This window comes from Gossypium hirsutum, chromosome D12 (assembly GCF_007990345.1).
Source record: "Gossypium hirsutum isolate 1008001.06 chromosome D12, Gossypium_hirsutum_v2.1, whole genome shotgun sequence".
Lineage (NCBI taxonomy): Eukaryota > Viridiplantae > Streptophyta > Magnoliopsida > Malvales > Malvaceae > Gossypium > Gossypium hirsutum.
This window is the reverse complement of record NC_053448.1, coordinates 31,291,770-31,306,656: the sequence shown is the minus strand read 5'-3', so window position 1 is coordinate 31,306,656 and position 14,887 is coordinate 31,291,770. Positions and strand designations below refer to the sequence as shown.

General features: G+C 35.1%; 1 protein-coding gene and 1 long non-coding RNA gene across 2 annotated transcripts; one reads left to right on the top strand and one right to left on the bottom strand.

The window, feature by feature from the left end:
* The first annotated feature begins 1,635 nt into the window (after nt 1–1,635).
* On the top strand, nt 1,636–2,677 carry LOC121224496 (uncharacterized). The gene is made up of 3 exons (XR_005922081.1): nt 1,636–1,817; nt 2,041–2,142; nt 2,373–2,677. It is a non-coding gene; the product is annotated as an uncharacterized lncRNA (long non-coding RNA).
* Nucleotides 2,678–3,130: 453 nt separating this feature from the next.
* LOC107942490 (cyclin-B1-2) lies at nt 3,131–6,588 on the bottom strand. Its single transcript, XM_041107980.1, has 4 exons — nt 6,538–6,588; nt 6,305–6,384; nt 3,582–3,673; nt 3,131–3,456 (listed from the first exon to the last, which is right to left on the bottom strand). Exons 1-4 carry the CDS (start codon nt 6,586–6,588, stop codon nt 3,356–3,358), a joined length of 324 nt encoding a protein of 107 aa, XP_040963914.1. The 3' UTR covers nt 3,131–3,355.
* Nucleotides 6,589–14,887: the final 8,299 nt, after the last annotated feature.

Sequence of the window (14,887 nt, the reverse complement as noted above, 5' to 3'; positions counted from 1 at the left end):
CCTGGGATCTTGTTCCGCTACCACCAAATCGCCATGTAATCGGGTGTAAATGGCTTTTCAAAGTAAAAAAAAATCCTGATGGTACTATTGCTCATCGAAAGGCTCGATTAGTTGCCAAATGATGTTCTCAAGTACCTGGGATGATTTCAAAAAGATGTTTAGTCTAGTGGTAAAACCTGCTACTATTTGTGTCATTCTGTCCATTGCAGTCTCAAAAGGTTGGCAGCTTCATCAAGTCGATGTGAATAATACTTTTTTGAATGGCGATCTTGCTAACGAGGTGTTCATGCAGCAACCTCTAGGGTATGTCCAATGTGATTCCAATGGTAAACCTTTAGTCTGTCATTTGAAGAAATCTTTATATGGGCTATGTCAGGCTCCACGTGTTTGGTTTGATAAATTGAAGACTTTTTTTTTTCTTTCTGTTGGTTTTGTTATATCTAAATCTGATACATCTCTGTTTGTTCGAGTTACGACAAACTCCACTTTATATGTGCTTATGTATGTGGATGACATTATCATTACCGAAAATGTGTCTGACTGTATAAATAGTTTTTTTTCAGTAGGTAGATAATGAGTTTTCCCTTAAAAATATGGGTGATCTATACTATTTTCTAGGGATTGAAGTTACTCGTTTCTCAGATGGGTGTCTTCATCTTTGTCAGAAAAAATACATTCACGATCTACTTGACAGGAGTTCTATGTCATATGCGTCTACTCTTTCCAAGGATGACGGGGATCGTCTTTGTGATCCTACTGAATACAGAAGTCTTGCAGGTGTTTTACACTATATGGTCCTAACTCGTCCTGATATTGCGTATGCGGTGAATCGTATCTGCCAATTCATGCATGTGCCTATTACTATCCATTTGGTTGCATTAAAACGAATCCTGCGATATTTGTGTGGTACACTTGATTATGGGATTGTTTTTCGTCCATCTGACCGACTTTCTTTAGTTGGTTATGCGGATGCTAATTGGGGGCTGGATTTTGGTGATCGACGATCTACGACGGGCTACTGTGTGTATTTTGGTCATACACCTGTCTCCTGGTGTTCCAAGAAACAACAGATTGTTTCTCGATCTACGATTGAGGCTGAATATCGGAGTCTTGCTGCAGCTACTAGTGATTTTACTTGGTTAGTCTCGTTGCTACGAGAGTTACACCTTCAGAGCGTTGATCCCCAACCATTTGGTGTGACAACTCTAGTGCAATTGTCGTCGCTGCTAATCCTGTTTTACATTCCAAATTGAAACATGTCGAGCTTGATTTATTTTTTGTTTGCGAGATGGTAGCTGATGGCTCAGTTATTGTTGGTGAGGTTCCTACCTGTGAACATGTTGCTGACGTTCTTACCAAGCCACTCTCTGTATCATATTTTGATCGATTTTGAGGTCTTCTTCGAGTTTTACCTCTTGAGAAGTTAGATGAATGTTAAAAGTATAGGTTGTTAGTTTGTTATTTCAGCTGTTAGGTTGTTAACAATAACAACAGTTAAGTTGTTAACAATAACAACAGTTAAGTTGTTAACAATAGTAGTTATTCAGATACTCTATAAATTCCTTTGCTATAGTGTAAAACAAAGGAAGATAAATGTACAGAAAAATTTTTAATACTAAATACATTTCATTCTACTTTTTCATTAAATACAATTAGTTTCAAACTTACCGTAGGTGTTAACAGCGCTGAAGCTTTCGTCTCTTAAATAAGTCAAGGGCATCCTTTCCTCTCTCGATTCTTCGTCCTCCGCCGAACTCTTCGACCTTTTCGACCTCCAGCGTTTTTCCTCATAGCCTCGTTAGGGGATTTCTTGTCGAGTGAGTTTCAAACCCTATTTCTTTCCAATTTTGTATGTTTATGTTATTTTATATGCTGTTGATGTATGCTTAACTGCTTCGCTTCTTAGTTTTGATATTTGTGTGATTAACGACCTACATTTTTGGGAAATATTTCGTGTTGCATTTATAAAATTTTTTACTGATCTATTGCTTTGTATTTGTTCTCTCTTCGTATGTTTTTGTTTTTTGGAAAAAAATTAAGACTTGGAAGAAACGAAAAAGAGGCTTAGGAAAATTGAGGAAGAGGCGGGAGCTTTACGTGAAATGTAGGCTAAAGTCGAGAAGGAGATGTGCGTTGTCCAAGGTTCTTTCTCTTTTTCTCTGAACTTTTATTTTATTTTATTTAGTTTGTATTTGATTTGAGCTTTTGGCTGTATTTTTTAACAAGTTTGACTTTGATTGGGATTTACTTGTCTTGTTTGAAAATGAAATTGAACTTCTTTATTATTGATTTGATTTTTTTAAAATTATGAACCGTTTTGTGTATGAATTGTTTGTCTAGCAAATTGATTTGTTTTTATCTTTTTTTCCTAGATGTCTATGAAGATTCCTCAAGTGCTTCTACAAGTTAAGCTGAAAAGGAGAAAGTGGATTCCTGCTCGATTTATGTTGGTAACGTGACGTTTATCAACCCTTTCCTATGCCTTATATATGTTTATTTAGTTTATCAACCCTTTCCTATGCCTTATATATGTTTATTTAGTTAAATTGTCTCATTTACCTTACCCGTGGTCCAATTATTATCTTTATGTTAAAATTTTACTTGTAAGTTAGTTGAAAGTATGATTGTGCTTTAGTTTGGCCAGTAAGGGTATAGGAAAGTTTTTCCATTTTGGTTTTATGTTTGTGCATATTATGTTGCTTGAAATGTGTTTTTATGTGCATGTAATTGCATGGAAAATCATGTCTTAGTATATTAACACAATACAACAAAACAAGCTTTTAGCGACGTTTTTTTAGGCCTATAGCGGCGCTTTTAAGAGCTGTTAAAACTATTTGCAGTGCTTTCACAAGCGTCACAAAAAACACAGCTATAGACAACACCGCTAAATTTTGTGGCGTTTATGTGAAAAAACGATGCTATAGAATATGACCTTCAGTGGTGCTTTTATCACAAACGCCGCTAAAGAACATGATCTTTAGCCACTGCTAAAAAGTACGTTCTTTAGCGACGTTTATGAATAAACGCCACTAACTTTGGCAGATTTCTAACATTCAATTTTCATCCATATACAACCCTTCTTGTAGCATGAAATCTAACCAAAAACAGTAAATCCAAATGATACTACAAATTCAACGAAAGATATATTATATAAATTGATAACTGAAGTATTGTCCTTGTATTAGATTAAATAGTTGTCAAAGCAGTTGGTTTTCAAGAAGTTCAACCCAACGCAATAAAAAAAAGCTGATGTGCATTATACAAAGGCCAGAACGACTAAATTCATTAAGGGAAAATAAAAAGGTTCAGCAGTGACTTCCTTCATGGGACAACACTGAAGTAGTCAATGAAAATCTCACATAAAACTAGGACAGACTGATCCCTTGGAGAGGCTGAGATGAACTTCCATGCTGTGGTGCAAGTCCAGCGGCTTAACAGTCTCCGAATCTCGAGGATCTGCAACAAACACCATTAATTTTAAATTTCAGCTAACCCGCAAAATAAACATTACCATGGGATGAATATGTCCAATAGTCACAGGAAAAGAGTGCTTATTTTGATTTTAGTATGTATTGCTATACCATTCAGATAATCCTCGAAGCCAAAATCATCTAAAGTTCCTGTCATCGCTTCCAACCCTAGCATCGAAGATGGTAGCAATGGCCTTTGAAACCTGCATAATTTTCAAAGAATATACATAAAAGATGTTATTCAGCAGCGAATTCTAAATCTGATAATTGCCACTAAAGATGTCACACACTATATACATCTTGGTACTCTTTGTTCACTATAGGAATAATTAGGCATTTCTAATCTGTCTGGTCCAAATCCATGCCCTCTCTAAAACCAGTAAAGGAAATTTTTAATTACCATTTAGATATATGCATGTCCCCTAACATAAAAGAGACACTAAAACAATACACAACACAAAACACAAATGAGTCAAATCCATATAACATGGATCATTAATGCGTCCAGATCAAAATTTTTATAAATATATAACATCTTAAACATGATTATAACATGGAAAATAGATACAAGCACTAAGTAAAATAACCAAAAAAATAAAGTACTCCTGTATGAGCAGAGTTGTTGACATTTCTTCCTATTTCAAATAGATGCACAGATCTTTAAGAATAAAAACCATAATACTAGCACATTTTATACACACCATGGTGGAAAGAAAAATCTTCATAAAAGAACTTTCCGAAAATCTACAATCATTAATAATGAAAAAGAAAATGGTAAGGTCCACCCATTTCTTAATTTGGATATGATAAGAAGATGGGTGCTTCCATATAAGCCTTCTCTTCCAGAAATGACTTTTCTTCATCATTTGGATTCATTTGTTATATTATTGAATAAGTCTCTTCATTTGTGCCTAAAAAGTACCAAAACCTACCCTTTAGAAATTCTTAAGAGATTCAAGAATACAAGAAAACAAATGCTTATCGTTATAAGATTAAAACTTTGAGAGCACATCAATCCCTCATTTCTAGGAATATAAGAAGCAACCTACTAGGAAATAGTCTGGACCCATTTGTAACCTATAAAGTACATGACTAAAAATTATACACACATGACAGAAAGGCTAACCTGCACATATATAAGGCCCAGCTCGAAGCATAGCAAGGAGACCTAGTTTCTGGCAAAGTTTGAGAAATGATACCAAATCTACAATGCCTTCAAAAACAAGTTTGCCAGCCTCTGGTTCATGCAAATTCCAAGGAATAGATGTTTGAATGGTATTCAACCCCAATGCTTTTGCCCTCAAAAGCCTATCTTCCCAGTACTGCATCCATAAGATAGTAGGATAGTTATGGATAAAAGGAACAACCAACTCCCTACTTCTAACAATATCAGAACTTACTATTTTTTTATACCCTCTTAATGCTGAAAACCTTAAGAACCTTTCTACAATCTTCTCAATTCGTTTATCCCGTTAAATTAACAATAGCAAGAACGAATAGTTCTGGAAGATGCTAAGTGCTAACAGAAAGAATAAATACCTCAGGAAGAACCCGGAAATAATGCAAGTCACCACCAGTTATCTGAAAAGGCTTCCCATCTTTCCAAAACTTATCCTCAAAATTTCAAATTTTCTAACACCAATCTGACTTGCGATCAAACACAAAAAAGAATATCATTCAAAATTTAAATCCTAATAAGAATAAAAAAACAGCTACCATGAAAATTTTAAATTTTTTGCTTCCTTAATTTTCATATTGTTCTCATGATTAAGAAAATAAATAAACAACAACGTCAGTAACTAAAATTTCATAACTTCATATCATCATTAATTCTTCCTTCGGAAAGGCAACAGAACTCAACTATTTATACATCTAATTCCCTTCAATTCGGAACAGAAAAGGAGCACACATATAAAAAAATAAATATAAATTTGAAAGCTACTTTGAAGTATAGCTAAAGCATTTGTTTTCAGAAGATACTTTACCTTTTGGCGGCGATGCAGACGCTGATGACGAGGAAGATGAAAGTGAAGATCGTGAGACTGAGAGTAAGAGGGAAGAGAAGGGAGAGAAGCGAAGACGGGAAGGAAAGAAAGGAAAGCTAAAAGGGAAAGCAAAAGGAAGGATATCAACGTAGTTTTGCTGCTTCGCTTCCTCGCCATTGCTGTAATTGATTTGGAGGTCGCAGCTAGGCTTTTACTTCGATTCATTTACTTTGCCATTTCAGCTATAGTCGCTTGCTTCCAAAGTATTGTTCTTCGGGTTAGTGAAATCATTCATTTGACTGTAATATTTTCTTAATAAAATTAAATAAAATCTTTGGGGAAAATCAAATGTAATGCTCCAAAATGGGTTGTCATGTTGAGTTCGGAATGAAGGAAAAGAATAGGCTCACCTAACGGTTTTCAGAATTTCTTATTTGCTACATTTACCTTATCTATTTATTTTTAAACTACTTTAAAAAAACATTCAGTCATCCTCAAAACTCAAAAAGTACGTCAGCCAAAATGGTTAAATTAGTATTTAGCACATGCAATTTAGTAAAAAAATTCCAAGTATTTCGATGAAAAAATACTCACTTATCAAAAAAAAAAATTTTTGGATGAATTACAAAAGCAGATCAAAGCCTTGTGCCCCTGTTAAGTCACAGTGAATATCTTAACCATCAAATTAACATATTAAATTCTATCAAAAAGAATGATTAAAATTGGGATTAACATATTAACCATCAAATTAACATATTATGCAGCCAAGTCTAAAGCAATTTGTTGAACGTCAACAGCTTAAAATTGGGATTAAAAGAGCAGTAATTCGTCATAAAGATAGAAACATACCGCGAGAGAATTTGCCTATCAAGATCCATTTTGAGTGGCACTGCTGTCCCATAAGTATTGGCCCGCACAGCACAATGAAATTACTGTTAAAATCAGTATCGATACGAACATTCTTCTAACACATTCATAGGACAAGTAAAATAGATTTTGAGTAAATATTTTTCTCCATATTAACCAATACAAAAGAACAAAACAGATAAAAATTCAAAAGAATAGCAGGACAAGAAGCTAACCTGGTCCAATGTCTGGTAGTTATCATCTATCCTTGAGTATTTCCTCTCCATAGTCCTATGTACACGCCCAGACGTTTGCGGTACATAATTATATGACTGCGGTGGTGCATAACTAGGATGTTGCGGCGTGTAGTAATAATTTTGTTGAGGATATGCAGATTGTGGTGGCGTGGGGTATCCGTAAGGACTCCATGAATCTGTACCACCTGACCTGCTAGTTCGAGACCTCCTTCTGCTACAACCCTTTGAGGAGATGCAGAGGGATGCCGATTTGGGGAAATTGGGTGGAAAAAATAAAGGGAATCGGGGTAGGGGAGAAATGGTTGGGAAAAATAAAATGGGGAAAAAAGAAGAGATTTCTGGTGGAATTTCTGGGGGTGGGGGAATCGATTTTTGGAGAAAGAAGGGGAAAAAAAAGAAAATATTTCATTTGAAATTTTGGGATAAAAAAATAGAAATACAAAACGACACGTTTTGCAAAAAATATTGTGCGGTTTGGAAGAAAAACGCCACTATTGCTTGACTTTTAGCGACGTTTGGACCAAAACCACCACTACTGCTCAATTTTTTTGCGGCGTTTGCAGCAAAAAAGGCCGCTATTGCTTACCTTTTGGAGCTTTTTTTCATAAACGCCACTAACGCTCACAATTTTTATATTGAATTATTGTATCTTTCATATAAATTTTAAATAAATAATTTTTAAAATTTTAAGTAATATTTAAAAGGAAATCATAAACCAGTCTGCCTTCTCTGGCACGTCTCTGTCTGCCTTCTCTGGAAGGTTTTAGGTTTTATTGTTTGAGTCTATTGGGTTAAGTGGCGGCAGTAAATTCTTTCGTTTTGAGATTTGGTTTCTGGATCGCATATGTCTACAACTATGGAGACAGAATTTGCTGGGTTGACAATCAATGAAGAGGAAGAAGAAATTTTATAGTTTCAATTCGAGCCAAAAATAGAAACAGAGGTAGGGAATTTTAAATTAGTGGGATGCTTTTTAACTGCTAGCATTATTCACTTTCCAACAATGAAAAGTACAATGGCAAATCTATGGCATCCGGTTTGGGGGGTACAAATTCGAGATCTAGGAGGGAAAAGGTATTTATTTCAGTTTTTTCATATAATGGACATGGAGAGGGTGTTAAAAGGGTTCCCGTGGACTTTTAATAATCATTTACTACTTTTGCATAAGTTGCAATTGACGGAGGATCCATTAATTGTTCCTTTGATCTATACACCCTTTTGGGTACAGATTCATGATATCCCTGCAAGGTTTTATTCAGAAAGGCTGGCAATTCAATTGGGAAATTTTATAGGTACTTATCTGGAGTACGTTGGGTCAAATCTGGGGAAAGAAAATCGAAATTTCATGAGAATCAGAGTTTAAGTTGATGTAAGATATCCTTTGAAAAGGAAGAAACAGATCTTATTTTTTGCCAATTGCTTATACGTCAGATTTAGGTACGAACGATTATCTCTGTTTTGCTTCTATTGTGGGCGATTGGGACATAGTGATTCTTTTTGTGAAGCGAAGATGGCGTTAGGAGTGGAAGTTGCGGAGATGGGATGGGATTTATCTTTAAGAGATCAATCTCGAAGAGCTCTAGTGATGAATATCGTTTGGTTGCGAGAAGAGGAAGAAGATTGGGGCGGGAATAAAGAGGAGATTCAAGTATTAGGTCTTAAAATGAGGGATTCAAGGAGGAGCTTGGGACAAAACAGAAATATAGATCCAATATTAGGATTTAATCTAGAAGGACAATCATCGATCTTCAAAAAGGATGCTTTTTCTTATAATTTGATGGATCATGATATAGAAGATAGGGTGTTAACTATGGAGGAAGGGAAGAAGAGAGCAAGGGGGAGAGTGAAGACGATCTTGCAAAGGAAGAGAATAGCAATTTGGCGCAAAGGAACCGAAAAGTGGGGAATGCTAATATTGTTTTATCGGTGGCTGCCAAGAGGCAAGCCGACCGGTCACAATGAAAATTTTAATCTGGAACGTCCGGGGTTTGGGGAGCCCATGGATGGTTCATAGACTTCTGCACTGGCTGAGGTTATATAATCCCCATATAATCTTCTTTATGGAGACAAAAATTGACAGAAGGAGAATGGAACGAATTCGAAGAAGATGTGGTTTTCTCAATGGAATTGATGTGGACGCGACAGGATCTCGAGGTGGATTAAGTTTGGCTTGGCGTGGAGATATCAATATTAGGCTTCAAAGATATTCAAAAAGTCATATTGATGTGCAAATTGAGGATGCAGAGGAGGAAAAAATTGGAGATTGACTGGTTTTTATGGCTCTCCTTATTCAAATAAAGAAGAATCATGGAATTTGTCGAGGCATTTGCGTAATGTAGGGGAATTGCCTTGGATGGTGTGTGGTGATTTCAACGAAATTTTGAATAGCTTTGAAAAAAGGAGAGGTTTACTTCGAGAGGAGGGGGGAATGGAAGCATTTAGAACGGTTTTAGAGAATTGTGATCTAAGGGATTTGGGTTTCTCTGGAAGATGGTTCACTTGGGAAAGAGGAAATCTACCAGAAACGAATATCCAAGAGCGGTTGGATAGGGGAGTGGCTACGGAAGAGTGGATAACTTTATTCTCGGAATTTCAAGTTAGACATATATCTTATTCTTTTTCAGATCATTGTCCGTTGCTCATTACTACCAAACAGGAGGAGAAGAGAAGAATTATTAGAAGTTTTAAAATTGAGGCATGGTAGGTTTTGGAGGAGAGTTTTATTTTAGAAGTTAAAGGTATTTGGGAGACTGCCACAAGTGATTTGCTGAGTAAGATGGAAAGTTTGAAGAGGGGACTTAGGAAATGGGCTGATAATATACAAAAAAGCAGGAAGGGAAAGAAGATAGCGTTAATTTCAAAATTGGACAGCTTAGAGGAGAATGAAAGAAATGATGAAAACTTGATAGAGCTCATTGACACTAAAACTCAACTTAATTTTGAGATTGAAAAAGATGAGCATTATTGGGAACAAAGGGTGCGGGTTAATTGGCTGAAATTAGGGGATAAAAATACAACAATTTTTCATAAACAGGCAACTCAGAAACGTCAAAAAAATTTTATTAATAGAATGCAATCAGATGATGGTACGGAAATAGAAGATATTTTAGAAATGAAGGATATCACAAGGCTGTATTTCCAAAAGTTGTTTTTGACTGGGAGGAGGGGAAATTATCACAGAATTTTGGTAGGAATTAAGCAATGCATTTTTTATGAGGACAATTCGAAACTGAAGGCAAGGTACACAAAAGAAGAGATCTCTGAGGCACTTGCAGAATTAGGCCCAACAAAAGCACCAGGGGAGAATGGATTTCTGGCATTATTCTATCAAAAATGCTGGTCAATTATTGGTAATGAAGTCACATCTTTTTGTCCTAATCTACTGAATGGAGGTATGGATGTAAGCTCAATAAACAAAACGAATATAGTTTTAATTCCTAAAATCCCTAATCCTTTGAACATTACCAATTTTAGGCCAATCAGTTTATGTAATGTGCTTTATAAATTGTTGGCTAAAGTTATTGCAAATCGTCTCCGTATTATGATTGATAGATGCATTGACTTAGCTCAAAGTGCTTTTGTTCCTGGGAGACTAATTAGTGATAATGTTTTATTAGCTTATGAAATTCTTCACACTTTGAAGAATAAAAGATTAGGTAAAAAAGGGCTTATGGCAGTAAAACTAGACATGAGTAAAGCATATGATAGAGTTGAATGGGGCTTTATTGAAAAAATAATGAAGAAATTAAGGTTTGACTCCGAGTGGGTTGACATGTTGATGAAATGTGTTTCAACAGTATCATATTCAGTGGTTCTTAATGGTGTCATTGGAGAAAGATTTTTCCCGTCTAGAGGCCTTAGACAAGGAGATCCGTTGAGCCCATTTTTATTTCTTTTTTGTGGTGAGGGACTTTCTAGTCTTCTAAGGCAAGCAACGGAAGGAAATTTAATTCGAGGAGTAAAGGCTAGTAGAAATGGTCCGCAGATTTCACATTTGTTATTTGCGGATGATTGCATTCTGTTTGGAGAAGCCACAGAGAGAGGTGCTACTGTTTTGAAGAGTATCTTAAAGGAATATGAGCTAAGTTCGGGCCAATGTGTTAATTACAATAAATCCACAATCTTTTTTAGTACAAATACGCAGGAGGAAGGAAAAAGGGTAATTGTTCGGATGCTTAGTGTTCGCAGGTCAAATAATCCAGAAAGGTATTTAGGACTTCCAAATTTAGTGGGTAGAGGAAAGAAGGCAACTTTTCAAAGTCTAAAGGACAGATTAAAACAAAGAATTGACAATTGAAGTGTTAAGTATCTTTCTCAAGGTGGAAAATAGGTTTTCATTAAGGAAGTATTACAGTCCATTCCAACTTATTCTATGGCGTGTTTCTTACTTCCTAAGTCTTTATGTAACGAGTTGGAAGGTATAATAGCTAAATTCTGGTGGGGGAAAAATCGGGGGAAGAAAGGGATTCATTGGTGTGCGTGGAAGGATGTGTGTGTCTCGAAAGAAGTAGGCGGTCTTGGCTTTAGAAAACTTGATAAATTTAATATTGCATTATTAGCTAAACAGGGCTGGTGTCTTATTAATTTTCCAGATTCTTTGCTAGCTTGAGTATTGAAAGCTAAATATTATCCGAATGCGTGTTTTCTAATTGCTCAATTAGGGAATTTACCTTCGCTTACCTGGAAAAGTATCTGGTCGGCAAAAGGCATTCTAGAAGGACTTTGCTGGAGGGTTGGTAAGGGGGATCGTATTTTTGTTTGGAAGGACCTTTGGATTTCGGGCAGTGAAGAAGACAAATTGCAAAATCAACAGAGAGATGGAAATATTTCATTAGTATCGGACTTGATTGATGCAAATAGAAGAAAGTGGAAAGATGATATAATTATTAATATCTTCAATGCGGAAGTTGCTAAAAAGATTTTGCAGATTCCTTTTGCAACGTCAGTAAATGAAGACTTCCAAGTGTGGAGAGGAGAACCATCTGGTAATTTTTCGGTTAGAAGCGCCTACAAACTATTACAGGAGGGTACTCAAAATCCTATTAATTTACAAACCGAAAATAAAGCCTTTTACAAAAAACTATGGAATTTACAAATCCCCTCGAAAGTCAAAATTACAATATGAGGAATTTCTTGGAATTACATTCCTACTTTTGCTAATCTGAAGATTAAATGTATAGTTGCTGATGCCCGGTGTCCTTGATGCAACCAAGAAGAGGAGGATTGCAATCATATCTTTCGTGGATGTCCTGCAACAACAGAAGTTTGGAGACTTTTACAGTTATCTTGGCTACTCAATAATACTAAGGATAGTTTATGTAACTGGCTTACATGGGTTTTTAGTCGAGGGTCAAATGAACAGTGCCAACTTTTCTGTTGTGGGCTTTGGGTAATCTGGACAAGCAGGAACAGATTTATATATGAAAACAGATAAACAACAAGCAGGGACATCTCTTTTAAAATCTCAGATTTTATTTCAGAGTTAAAAGGAATCGAGGAGAGGAAACTTAACTTGGCAGGAAATGGTGGTCCGAGAACTGAAGAAAGAAGAACGAGTGTGTCAGTCTTCTTTGATGCAGCTTTCGATCAGCAACAAGCAAGATCTGCTTCAGGTTTGATTGTTTGAAGTGAGGCAGGGGAGATTTTGGCTTCAAAATCAGTAATCCACACCAATATAGCAACTCCATTCGCGGCAGAGGCACATGCAGGGTTACAAGCCTTAGAGTTAGGAAGGTCTATGGGGCTCAAAGACTTACAAATAATAGGAGATTTGAAAACGATTATCAAAAAGTATCAAAGCTCAGAACAAGACAGATTGACCATCGGAGCTATCATAAAAGATATCCAAGAAATAAAAGTCATTTTTAACAGTATTTACGTATGCCCATTTGGTTGCAATAGAAGCTTTAAAGAAGGGAGAAGGACATTACCTGGTTGGGGAGGTTCCGAATATCGTTCGTCGAGCAGTGGAGAGGGAGCGTCTAAGATATCAAAATTGAGAGAAAAGAGACGACTGTTGAAAGGAGTAGCAGAAGATTAAAAGATTTGGGGAAATCTGCTAATATTAATGGCTGTGCCGGTGATGGGAAATGTAAAGATAATGGAGGCCAGCTGTTTCTTGTTCAACCGAGATTTCTAGAAGCTTTCTTTTACTTTACCGTCAGTTTGCTTTTATTTTTTTAAGGCCAACCTTATCAGGTTTCTTTGAATTTATGGGCCATTACATGGGTTTGATTTGTTTATTTCTTAGGATTTGTTTTAGGTTCGTTAAAACTGAACTTTTAAGCCTATTTGGCTTTGTTTTTTTTATCTCAGTTGAAATTTTCAAAAAAAAAAAAGTAATATTTAAAAGAATTAGATAAAATTATAATTTTTAGTTTTTGTATTTCATTTTTATTTGTTATAATTTGGTCCTATCCAAAATAGATAGTTACTTATCCATATCAATCTGTTACTTTTTTTTTATCAATTTTTTTATAATATAATATTTAAATATATCAATGGTTTAGATTAAATATTTTTAAATATAAAAGCATTAATTGATTGTATAAAATTTCATCATTTAACAAATCTCAAGTAAACCTTAAATCCTAAACCGTTTAATATATATAAAGTTTATCTATTATCTCTTAAATAATTTAAACTATAATCATAATTTTAATATATTAAAATTAATATTACCTCTTTTACAATTATATAAAAAATTATTTAATATATAAATTTAAAAACACTAATTAATCTAAACCCTAAACCCCTAACCCCTAACCCCTAAACCTTAAACCCCAACCCTTAAACCATAACCCATAAACCCATAATCCATAAACCTTAAAATAGTAACTCCTAAACTTTAAACCCTAAACCATATACCCTAAATCATAAACCCTAAACTATAATGATAATTAATTCAATATTTTAAAATTAATACTATCTCTTTTACGATTATATAAGAAATTATTTAATATATAAATTTAAAAACACTAATTAATCTAAACCCAAAACCTCTATCCCCTAAACCTTGAATCATAAAACATAAATCATAAACCCTAAACCCCTAACCCTTAACCTCTAACCCTTAAACCTTAAACCCCAACCCTTAAACCATAAACCATAATCGTTAAACCATAAAGCTCGATCTATAGTGGCGTTTTTCAAAACGCGTTGCTAATGGTCGACCTATAGCGGCGTTTTCAAAAAGCGTCGCTAATACTCGATCTATAACGGCATTTTTTAAAAAGCACCGCTAATACTCAATCTATAGCAGCGTTTCTCAAAAAGCGCCACTAATGCCACTAAAGCTCAACATAAATGATGCGTTATGCTTAAATTTTTTGCGGCGTTTTCCAAAAAGCGTCACTAATGCTCGATCTATAGCGGCGTTTTTAAAAAAGCGCCGCTAATGCCCGATCTATAGCGGCGTTTTTCAAAAAGCGCCACTAATGCTCAATCTGTAGAGGCATTTTTTATCCAAACGCAGCTAAAAATGCTGCTAAAAACCTGTTTTGCTGTAGTGACATTTCACTTCAGGTTGGAGCTAATAAACTTTGTTAATTCTTTTCTTTTTATATGGTATAACCGAGACAAGCTGGTGGTGGAACTTGGGTTGGGTCTGTTTGCTATAAATGATGAGAAATTCATGAACATGTTTGTTTCTCCTGCCGCCATTGAAGTACTGCAACACAAAAGACAATCCCTTCAAAATCGCCAAAAGGTACTTCAATCTTGCTTAACTGAATTAAGAAAATGTTGCTCAATCACTCTGAATAAAACACAAGATTTTGGATCTTTCAATCTTTAAGTAAAGTTCCAAGCACAAGGGTTTCACATTGAGTGAAAAAAGAACAATCATTGGGTTTATCTTGTTTCTATTGATCATAGAAATTTGAATTCTGAGATGTCATGTTAATTAATATAAATGTGTGAAATTCAATTTCATTTCTAGGGTTCAGCTGGTTGGCAAATGAAAAAGAATTTTTATTTTCTGTAATTTTAAGTCTAAAATGTTTAAGACTTATAAATTTTTGAGAATGGTAGTATAAAATTCAGTGGAGTGGATGCTTGTGTTAAATGATTCGATGCACGAGAGTTGACAACGTTAAGTATTTTGTGGTTTGTGTTTTGCATTTTATTAGGAACCTTTGAAATAAGTCAATTAATTGCTACAATTTTGGATATAGCTTTTGTTATTTAGCTTGGCTTTCTTGTTGATTTGCTCAATTGAAGTTGGATAAATGCAATGCCTTTGTGATATGATTATGTATGATATTTCAGATGATGAAGCAAAGGCACAAAGGGGAGAGAGAAGCAAACATTATGCCGAAATTGGATGGTC